The sequence below is a fragment of the Sipha flava genome, unplaced genomic scaffold, assembly GCF_003268045.1.
Source record: "Sipha flava isolate LNK unplaced genomic scaffold, YSA_version1 65_pilon_pilon, whole genome shotgun sequence".
Lineage (NCBI taxonomy): Eukaryota > Metazoa > Arthropoda > Insecta > Hemiptera > Aphididae > Sipha > Sipha flava.
In genome coordinates this window covers 171,231-183,767 of record NW_020273605.1, presented here as the reverse complement: position 1 = coordinate 183,767, position 12,537 = coordinate 171,231, and the positions used below count along the sequence as shown (strand labels likewise).

At 29.4% G+C, this 12,537-nt stretch overlaps 1 protein-coding gene across 1 annotated transcript; it reads right to left on the bottom strand.

Moving 5' to 3' along the window:
* Nucleotides 1–280: 280 nt before the first annotated feature.
* On the bottom strand, nt 281–12,435 carry LOC112691677 (low-density lipoprotein receptor-related protein 6). The gene is made up of 23 exons (XM_025566026.1): nt 11,092–12,435; nt 8,854–8,939; nt 8,639–8,758; nt 8,270–8,460; nt 8,031–8,208; nt 7,837–7,949; nt 7,478–7,716; nt 7,237–7,400; nt 6,976–7,149; nt 6,677–6,910; nt 6,205–6,514; nt 5,799–5,943; nt 5,239–5,369; nt 4,880–5,033; nt 4,557–4,821; nt 4,212–4,491; nt 3,608–3,759; nt 3,291–3,547; nt 3,037–3,225; nt 2,150–2,348; nt 1,650–1,968; nt 841–1,171; nt 281–768 (listed from the first exon to the last, which is right to left on the bottom strand). Exons 1-23 carry the CDS (start codon nt 11,144–11,146, stop codon nt 336–338), a joined length of 4,719 nt encoding a protein of 1,572 aa, XP_025421811.1. The 5' UTR covers nt 11,147–12,435; the 3' UTR covers nt 281–335.
* Nucleotides 12,436–12,537: the final 102 nt, after the last annotated feature.

The following is a 12,537-nucleotide window of genomic DNA, read 5'->3' as shown; positions in this document are numbered from 1 at the left end:
AATCATGTACTTGTACATGTCATAAGTCTTTAACAATTCTAAAATAATTATCAATATTTGTTATGGCATTGCTCAGGTCACGTAATATTAAGTATGTACAAATTCAAATAGAACAAATTGTTTAAAAACACTTATCAACAAAACTTAACTTAAGTAGGATAGCATTACATTATCTTAATGATATTAAACAAATTCATACTACATAAATTATTACGAACAATGAAAAACACAACAATGTATACAAGTATGATAGTAAATCTATAACATTGTCATAAAAAAATATGAATTCATCGATAAAAAAAGGCAAATATACGGTATATGCATTGCAAAAAAAATTAACAATGCCTCAGACAACTATTAGGAGATGGCGGGGGAGCACTAGGGCTAAAGTATGTGCTTGATGATGGTGAATGGGAACGAGGGGTAGGTGGTGGAGGGCATGGTTCGATGGGTAAAGCAAAATCGGAATCGTCATAAATATCAGTGGGCATATCAGTTTGCGAACATAATGTAGGGCAAGGAGGTTCGTATCTTTCATCATAACGTAGATACTGGTTGGTTCGAATGTAATCATTTGTTTGCATCATTATGGTGGTTGTAGGACTAGGCGGTGGGTTCAGCGGGCTACAGTTTGAAGGGGAGATCAAATCAATATGTGTTCCATTTGGCATGGCAGTATAAGCAGTTGCTGAAGAATATTGTCGGGGCATTGATATAGCTGTATAAGTTACAGCGTTATTACTCGTCAGACTTGTACTGTCCGGATCACTGTTAATAAATCGTACATGCAAATTATTATTACGGCCATGTAAGCAGTTTGACAGAAATCTTGTGACATACCTTTTTGAACAACGATAAACAATCGTTAACAGCAGACTGAATATTGTTACAAAGAATATTATTGTAAAAAATAATGTTCCTTTGAATGATTTATCACCGCTTGAGGAGACTACATTAAGCCCTACATTTCTAATCAATGAACATGCTAAATAAGTTTCGTCCGACCCGTCTATACAGTGTTTCTTGCCATCACACACTTGCTTTACAGGTATACATACACCATTAGAAATGCATTGAAATCTATCGTTGGATAATAATCCAGATTCGCAACACCGAGATTCGTCCGATCCATCAGCACACTGTTTTGTACCATCACACACCCAGTTTTTATCTGAAAAAAAAAAATTAAACATTAAATTGTCATGTGTAATATTATTTTTTAATAACCATAAATTTATTTCTAATGCATATATATGGTTATCACCCAAAGGAGCACATTTTTCAAAAAATATGCTAAGAGCACAAATTGATTTAACAAAAAAAGGACAAAAAATACCTTTACTATAAAGGCCAAGTCCACCAAAATAATAGTCAAAAAGAGAACCATGATCAACCAATATGTGAAATCATTCTAGATTATAATACTTTATAATTGTAATAATATTATTATTTACTCTTATTGATTTTAAGCTAATATTATTAAATCAATGTAAAAAAAAAAAAATTATAATTTAATTGTATTAGTGATATTCTGTATCTTATATTTTATTATTAGTGTGCTTTTTTGGGCAGTGCTAGTAATGGAATAGTATGTGCTATTTTAGATAATGATTTTCTAGTGAAAATATCAGTGTACAGCATATACACACCTATACAATGACCATCTAGACATTTGAATTGATGTCTGCTACATTCCACACAATTAACTTCGTCCGAACCATCAACGCAATCGGTTTGACCATCACAACGCCAAAAGGATGGCATACATTCTCCATTTAATGAATTGCAAATAAATTGTTCTGGACCACACACAGGTACATCCACACATTGACGATCACTCATTATTAATCCTAAAGGGCAAGAGCATTCATGACTGTTAGAAATGCTCTCATTGACTGTAGTGACAACACACAAATGAGAACATAATCCATGTTTGTTCATTGCACTACATGGATGCGATGCTATAGTCTAAAATAAAAACAAAGTTTATTATCCAAATTAGTATTTAAGTATCCAATAAAGATTCAAACATAATAGATATATAATTTAATTAGCTTGTACAATATTTACAAACATTTTAAACAAGATGTTTATTATTTTTTGAATGTATACATAAATTTAAAAATAGTAATGTTCTAAAATGCTTTACCTCAGGAGTAGGAATATATACTGCTATGATGTCAGTTAAATGCGGTGTTTGATTCATTACACTGCTTCCTTCAACTACAATACCAGTTGTTTTATTGACTCTTTCAATTGCTTGTTTTTCTTTATCAATCCAATACAAGAATGGTCCAAGAACAGCAATATTTGAAATTTGAGCACCGTCAAACGAAATCAATGTTCTTCTACAAACACAAAATTAATTTTAAAAAAACATACTAAATTTTAAAATAATTTTTTTCATATTATAACTAAATTTGAAACCAGTTAAAGACTTAAACTATATTTAAAAAAAAAAAAAAGAAGTTTTTATTCAAAAATTATATCGATTAGATTTGATTTGAAGTGATGTTTTTATAAAATATTTTATTAATTTTTTTCAATGCAACTATGGTAATCTATTTTTAAATTTATTTGTAAGGGATTTTAAAGAAATACGAAATAACATACATATCTTTTAATGTAGAAATATTTAATTATTCTAAGTGAATATTAACTGTATTGTTTAAATTGGTATTTTAATATTATTTATCTAAATTTTAAATTAATTATAAATTATTTGTTTGAAATCCCACCTGGGCAACAACTTTCAATTTATTTAAAAATAAAACTGATTACTTTAAAATTATTTTTTTTTAGTCAATTTAAATAATTGCTACTTAAAACGAAAAAAAATGTCAAAATATTTATAAAACAAATATTAAATTTATGGTTACTTATATAGAACCTAATAAATAAAACAATATTTTAATAACTAATATGAATGATAAATATTTATCTTTACAAATTTTATTTATGTAAGAATAATAGTTTATAATATACACTTGAAATAAAAAAAAAAATTATAAATCAAAGTATAAATAGTTTGTTTACCTTTGATAACCATGAATATCACAAACATCTACTTTACTCGAATATGAAAAGTAAACCATATCCTGTAGTCTATCCACAGTAAGTGCTTCAAGAGATAACAAATCAGAAGCAATGATGACTCTATTATGACCATCAATACGAGATCTAATTACTCGATGTTGGCTTCCCAAATCAGTCCAATAAATGTAACTAGAAATTTCAAACTCGTTGAGTATCAAAGAAATAAACAAACTATAATTATTAATTTATAATACCCTTTTTCAGGATGTAATGCCAAGTTCCTTGGTTTTTCACCATCAAAACTTTTAAATATGGATCCTTGAAAGCTACTGTTTGTTAAACGAGTAATGTTTATAGCATCTGTTGAGGAACATGTCCAGAACAACAATCGGTTAAATGGATCCAAAGCAAGATCATATAAACTAAACGTGTTGCCATTATTTCCAACAAATATACTTGCGTTTGAACCATTTTCATGACAGCGCTTTATCATTTGTGTTCTACCATCAATCTAAAATTATAATTAATTTATTAAAAATTGTTTGAAAATAAATATATTAAATTAAATTACCCAATAAATCATGTGTGATATTGGGTCATATTCAACAGCTTTAACATGTTTCAATCCAATAACCGGTAGTGATGAATCAGAAGAATCATCAATGTCCATTACTACTCTATAAAATGTTGTTTTCTGAGCCACAATCAAAAAACTATTTGGAGCTAAATAACAAATAAGAAAAATTACATGAATAAAACATATTTTAATAATTTAAATATTCATAAACAATTTTAGTTGGTCTTAATTTTAAGAATAAATATAAAACAAGAATAATACATAAAAGTTTTTTGCCTTTAAATTATTAAAAATAATTTTACTATAGATATTCTCAAAGATACAAATTTGTAATTAAACAGAAAACAATAAATAAAAATAATTAAATAATGAAGAATTTAAATAAATAAATTATGAGAAGATAATGCATAGTTTTAATCAAACATATTATGATACTCATGTACTCAAACTTAATTCATAAAATGTTTTTAATTAATTTCATAGTTTATAAATAAAACTATTATAATGAGCAATTTTAATAATTAATTTGGTTAAAAAGAAGTTGTATTTATAACAATATACAGCGAAATGTATTTATAAACAACAAAATATTATTCACCTGAGCAAGTATTATTTTTAAACAATGTGAAATGTGTTTCACATGAACAGTGATATGACATGGATTCATAATCATTGTATGTCCCCTTAACAAGACATAATTGTTGACATCCTCCATTATTTAAAGCACACGGATTTGTTCCAGTTTGACTACGTTGATCATAAGAAGTCAAATCTGTAACATGATCTAAATTGATTTTACTTTGCTTCAGCACTGTACCATTAGAAGCATCGACTTGGAAATAACTTCCATTAGACCAATCCAACCAATACAAATGACCCTAAAATATAAAAATTAATATCAATAATTAAAATAAACCTGTCATTTAAAGTAATTAATTTATACCTTCAAGTAAGTTATTGCTGAAGGGTAACCAAAGCTAAAAGCAACAGATGAAATTTTATTTTGATGTCTTCCATTTAAGTCAATACTTTCAATTGATCCACTGTTTGGTGTCAATGTAGTCCAATAAATCAAATTATTATCATAATCTGAAGTTAAACTAATGACTCTACCAATCTTATTTACCAAACAATGTTTCCCCTCACCATTCATTGAAGATTTATGAATAGAACCAGTTATACCATCATATTCACTCCAGTACATAAATCTAATTTATAAAAGTAATATTAAAATTGTGAAATAATTAAAAATAATTATCCTTATACCCTCTTTTAGGATCTAGTAATAAATTTTTTGGATATTTTATATCATTCCATAGTAAAACTTTACGCATAGTTCCATCTAATCTGGATACTTCAATTCGTTTAGTTCCAGAATCACACCAATATAAGTTGCCACCAATCCAATCAACAGCTATTCCTAGTAAAAGAAAATGCAATTTTTAAAATTAATATTAATATAATTACCAACAACATAAATAATAAAAATATGACGATAAAATATACATTTTTATATTATTTAACAACATTATTATTTAAGATATGAGTAATGAGAAAGAGTAAATACGAAATTAAAATTAGTCAATATACTATACAACAAATATAGTATGAAATTTTTAATTTACCTTCTGGAGATTGAAGGCCAAATGTAATTATTCTTTCTGGCATTGACCCATTTAAAAAAACTCTATTGATTGTTTTTGATTTGAAATCCACCCAATACACTCTTTTATTTTTAATGTCCACATCAACAGCACTGAAAGTACATAAAAAAATATTATTTTATAATTTCTGAATTATGCATATGAATGCACTTATATCTTAGTTAAGAGGTATAATATAAGTATAAGTTTTGAACTTTTAATATATCATTATAAATCAAATGCAATGACTAATTTTAATAAATATATTTTTTCATATTAGTATATGATTAAACAAATTTGAAATTATATGTATTATTTAGTTGGTTATATTTCATTAAAGATGTATGAAATATTATTTTACATAAATGTTAAATTTTAAGAAATCTAATTATTTCAAATTAAATAACATAATACTCAAATAATAAAAATTAATTGGTTAAAAAATATAATAATTTAGGGTATTTACTTAAGTTTTTAAACAATTAAAGACAATAAACTAAAAAAAAACAAATTTTACGTATAAATTATAAAATAATATTAACCTGGCTTCTTTCACTCCAGTTACAGGAATAACATCAGAATAATAGGTATTTTCAATACTTAGTATTCCAATATGTTCATAACGAGAATACACTAAAAATGTATCGGACCAAATACATGTTTTTCCATCAACTGCCAATTCATAATCTAATCAAATAAAATCAATATAGTATATATTATTAAGACACACACACTCATAATATGTTATATATATATATATATAATAATAATAATAACAAATAATAAAGGTTTTTAAGGTAAAAATCCTAAAACTAATTTTATCATATCACAATAAAATAAAGTTGTTAAATAAATCAAAAAAAGTTTGTTATTTGTTTGTGATTTTAGTTTTAAAATTTTTCCTGAGATATTTGAAATAGACAATTATAATTAATAATAATTAATTACTTATTTCACAAGCACAGCTATAGTGTCCATTAGGGTTATAAAAACAAATTTGACTGCAGTTTCCATTATTATCACTGCATGCATTGCCCTTTAAAGGCTCTTTTAAACTCACAGCCTTTACTCCCATTAAATTTGGAAGTTGATCAATTATAACTTTACGTTCAGCACCAGTGTGTTTATTTACTCTATCAATTGTGCGACGCTGCCAATCTGTCCAATAGAGATGCTCACCCAATTGAGTCAAACCAAAAACATGAGGCAGGTTTTCACTGACTAACTCTCGACGATCTTCACCATTCATATTAATTACCTAAACAATTTATTAGATTTAATATTTTATGTAATATATTAAATAAATGAGTTTACATCTTTATATAATATTAAAGGTCTCAAGGTTTTTTTATGAATATCAATAAATATTAAATGTTTGAATTAAAGATATAATTTAATTTAAATTATTTTTGTAACTTACTTCTATTCTATCAGTCTTAGCATCACAAAAATATAGATTCCTTGATTTAACATCCAAAGATATTCCATTGGGCCATCCCAAGTCTTCTTTGAGTAAGACTATTCTATTACTTCCATCTAAATTTGACCGTTCAATTTTGGGTCTTTTATCATACCAGTCTGACCAAAATAGCCAACCTAATTCAGGTGAGACTGCAATACCACGAGGTTCAACCAAATCATTGACAATTATAACCTAAATTATATAATACAATTTTGTTAATAAGATAATTTATCATACAAAAATTAAAAATAAATTACTTTTCGGTGTTTTCCATTTAATCTAGCAACTTCAATTCTATCTGTTCCTGTATCTGTCCAATATAGGTTTCGAGCAGCCCAATCAATAGCAACTCCATCAGGATGAAATATTTCATTGGAAATCACTACTCCTTGCTTGCTACCATTCATTTTTGATCGTTGAATCATTTTTATCTAAATTTAATATAATGTATTATATAAAAAAATAGTAAGTATTGGTAATATTATAATTTATTAAATTAATTTAACTCAATTACTTACTTCATCATCAGTCCAATAAATGTATCCCTCAACAGGGTCATAATCTATAGCAATAGCATGAGCTAAGCCAGTTAGGGGTATACCCATTAAAGAATGATCTGGAGAATCTAATGATATTTGACATATATCAGTCTTTTGTACAAGGAATAAAACTTCTTGATAATCTATAATTAAAATTTAATTTTAAATGATGTATACTTCCAAATAGTATTTTTATAATTAATGTTATTAGTTAACTAACCTTCTGCACAATTATGATGATCTATAAGCTTGATTCCTGTTGAACATGCACAAGAATATCCAGGATTATTTGGAGAAAGAAGACATAAATCTGAGCAACCTCCATTATTTTTGTCACATGGAGTAGGCTTGTCAGGTTGTCGAGAAGGATTCCACACACGAATATCCATTGGAACATTATTACTATGAATAAGTTCATGACCATTTCCACCTCCTCTGCGGTCAACTACATGAATCGACCTATTCAAGAAATTAAAATAATTATAAAAAAATTTGAATCTTTATATTACATGAATTTATTTAATTTTTTTTATTTTTAAAACTTAAAACCTATTAAATTAATAATAATTCTAAGCAAACCATGTTTTCCAATCTGTCCAATACAGTTTTTCTTGAAATAGAGCAATTCCAAATGGATATGGAATTCCTTTTTCAAGAATAGTCTTCCTATTTCTTCCATCAAAGTCCATAACCTAAATTAAAGATGATTATAAATATTAATTCAATATTAAAAACGAAATATATGAGTTATATAAATATTGATATTCACTCACATCAATAAATCCAAGTTTTCCATCTACCCAATAGATGTGTCTATTAACATAATCAATAGTCAAACCATTAGGCCAAAATATTTTATCGCTAACTATAATTCTCCGAGTAGTTAAATCTCCATTCATTCCAGCACGCTCAATTTTTGGAACTTCACCCCAGTCCGTCCAAAACATTAACCTGAAATAAATAAAAAAATATTTATTAAAATTATATACCTAACATTATTTCTTTAACATACCCATCCATAGGACTTAAAGCAATAGCTCGAGGTTGATCAATATCTTCCCAGTAAAGTACTTTTCTATATTTACCATCTAATGATGCTACTTCAATTCTATTTGTATCTCCATCAGACCAATAAATCTTTTTAGTAAGCCAGTCACAAGCCAAACCATCAGGTGTTATAATACCAGTATTCAAAATAGCAACCTATTTAAAAATGAGTAAAATTAGTAAATGTTACCTATTATTGATTAAATATTCTTATAGTTATATTATTATTTAATTTAAAAATACTAAAACGTAACTAAAATTTATTAAATCCACTTTTAGTAAATAAATACAATTTAATAAATATAATAATTATAAGTAACTAAATTAGACATACTTTGTTACTAGCATGAGTACCATTGTAAGAAGTACATTGAATAGATTCTTGTGAATGATCAGCCCAGCATATCAAAGATCCTTTGTAATAAAAATCAAGTACACTCCCTTCAACTAAATCCTGAAATTATAAACACATGTTGAAAAATTATTCATATCACAATAATTATGACTTAACTTATATAAATACATATATATATATATATATAATCTTACTTTGACAATAACATTAATTCTCATTGATTTTGACATATTGGCCACACGAATATCTTTTGATGTTATGTATATTAGATTTGGAGTAGCTAAAACAAAAATAATATCAAAGATGTAAAATGTAATGCTAAATATAATATTTTCATTTTAATTATTATGAATATATTCAATAAATCAACAATACTACTGTCTAGATTGCTTAATCTATAATTCATGCCAACCATATAATAAAATATGATAATTTTTAGCAAGTAGATATAAGAGTAATTAAACCTGTAAATTAAAGTAAGGGTTAAACCTGTTGCTGTGAACCTTTGATTATTTAAAAACTTCTTTAAATACATTAAAATTAGCTATTAAACAGACTCAGAAATTGTGTGTTTGGCAACATAATAAATGTAAAGATGCTTTCACATATTATGTATACACGACACACAGCACAAATCACCTACAGCGCTATGTGTGTATTTCATGTATATCAAATTGGCAGGACATAAAAAAAAAAAAAATATGACGACTATTGGATATGGTTTTTCATAAATTTTATGTATATTTACAGTTTGAACAGAATGCACTAAAAATAAAATTATCATTAGTCAGTTTACGTGAACGTTTATATAATGTTAGATTTTTGAAATAACATACATTAGGCTAGTCGCTGACATGCAATTTTCAGTTGTATGATAGTTGCACAACAGTTTCATCATACCGCACTCACAAATGTAACTGTATTATCATGTCACATTATACATAGGATGTAATCGCGTAATCGAACGATTTGGGACAAAACACAAACTTATTAGTTGGTCAAACTGATTAGTTGCATGTGAACTGACTATCATTTATCACTGTGGAAGTCACCCATGCGATTAAACTGTTGCGCAATTGAAAATTGCATGTCAGATACTAGCCTTACTGATAACCAAATATCAAAATTAATGAATGAATACGAAAAATATCCCATTTTGAGGTATTCTAGGGATAAGTTTTATAGATTAAATAATAAAAAAAAAGATGCATGAGATAAAATCGCTTCAATATGTAAAGTATATTAAAAAAAATATTATATGATCTGGATAATTTATCGCTTTCTTACTGAAAACCGATTTTAAAAATTAATTTAATTTTGTTTTTTTGTAATACGACGTATTGATTTTCTAATAAACGACCCGAAAAACAATTATAATAATTTAAATAAAAACAATTTCGTAAACATATTATTTATTTTATAATTGTCAGTATTAATATGTATTAGTAAATTAAAATGTATAAAACAATAAATTAATCAATATTTGATATGTGTACGATTAACAGTACATATAAGGACTGTTGTAAAATGTACAATGCGTGACTACTCTTGTTAGATTGATAATTTGAAAATGGCGCGCCTGTTAGAAGGTTAACTACCTACAACCATTCTGAATGTATACAAAAATCCAACTATGTTCATGCAACTGATTTCATTCATGAACAACACAAAAGTCAAATACATCAAATACAATATGTATGGTGAACGTATACGCAGTATGTGATGTTTGAAAACATCGTTCATGATTCAAGTTCATGGGAATTCTTAGTATAAAACACAACCTAAATTAAAGTTATAACCGTAGTCAGTTTTTCTTCACTTTAAAAACAAATAAATTACTTTAGATGACAATTTTATTTATTTAACAAGGTCTGTGTTAATATCTACACAAAATATCTTATAACTATTTTTTTAAAGTGGAATAAGGTAAATTTAAAAAGACATAGAGAAATGAGTAAGTTTAGAAATATTGCTATGCAACGATGTGTTGATTACAATAAGGTAACATACATATTATTAAAAAATGTGTACAAGCAATGTGTATATAACCAAGTATTCCATATTGCTCATAACACACGCATATATATGTGTGTGTGTTATAGTATACATATAGTATACATACATATATATTAAAACAGATTAAAAAACAAGTATAAACAGAGAACATTATTGGTAAAATAATAATAAATTATAAATGTAATTTATGGTAAACAATTTACAACACTGTTGTAAGCAATTAAAACTAATACAACGAGCTTCAACCATACCAGCCATAAGAACTCAACGTAGCTAAAGTTGTCATACAAAACAATAGTAATACGACATGAAAGTTTAGCAGATCGAATTTAATAGATAGATTTTAATTATAACACAGCTTAAAAGAAAATAATGTTTATAGAGAAAATCACAAGCAACAAGTGTGTAGTTCTTACCTTGAATGATCGACAAAGTCGACCATAATGCAATGAAACTCCATAGTAGCAACATCTTAGAACATTTCACGTAAAACGGATTTGGTGGAATTAACGTTTGCTGTACGCAGGCGACGGTTTGACCAGTAACGACGACGCGCCAACCTCACGACGGGGGGTACGATGGGACAACGGTTCGATCGTGGTGGCGGCGGCGGTGGCAGCAGTGGCGTTAGTATATCATGGTAGCGGCGAACGGTCGTTGAATCAAATGTCGGACTGTACCGGACGATAACACGTCGGACGAGCAAATGCGTGCGCGAGCGCGATAACGACAAACGAAAAAATCACGCGAAAAAAACACAAAAGACCGGTAGGGAAACGAAAAAAAATCGGGGTAAGGTAGGGGGGGGGATTGAAACGGGACAGAGATAGACGCGGTAAGGGCCGGAGAAGAATGAACACGAAAAGGCACGCCGGAGCGATCGGTCGGGTATGTGAGACGGCGGCGACGACGGTGGCGGCGGACGGCGACGGCGGCCGGCAGCAGAATCGCGATGGTCGGACGACGCCGAAAATTTGAACGGAACGCACACGAGAAACTGTCACGCGCCCCGCGTACGATGCTGCGCGCTCGTTCGTTATCAAATCACCCGGGTAAACAAACGGGCATGTCCGTCGGAGCATCGATAACCTGTGCGCACCACGCGGAATACGACAATTTTTTCGTTTTCGCCACACTGATTCGCAGCGGGGCGCCGAACGGTGCGTCGCGTTGCGTCCGTAACCGCACCGTGCGCCCGCGGGAATCGGTAACGTTCGAATTCCTCGCCTCCCCTCCACTGATCGCCGTCACCCCCCGACCCGTCGTCCTGCGGTTTCAAGAGGGATCGGCGCGACCGATCTTTTTTTCTACGAATGTACGTCGGCCGTCCGTATGCACCCGGTTGGCCCCACTGATCGGTTTTCGGCGAATAGGTACACCGACTATAAGAACATTCACCCGACGGAGACCGCCGCGCCGCCGGTTGTCCGCTCGTCCCCATCGTCCGCCGCAGTAACAAGTGGTGTCAACAACGACTCCAGTACTATATACCATATGTGTTACGAACCGTGGTGACTTGAATGCGACCAACAGGTGTTCGGCTCGCATAATCGGCAGGTGCAACGTTTGGGTGCCCTCCGCTCATCGCTTACTCTTTCTCTCACTCTCATACACACGCACGAACTCACTCGTCCGATAACCGATTTAAGCATTTATTGGTTTTTATGCCTCGTTGAAATGTTGTCGAACAAAATGTGCGTACCCACACCATATGCTACGTAAATATTTATACGAGGGGTTTAAACTCAACTGCGGGAGGTATAATACCGGTTTTATTCCTACGCGTTCCTGTGCATATCGTTTTATTATGTTATAACAAAAAAAAAAAAAAAGATAAAATGAAATAAAATAAAATAAATAGA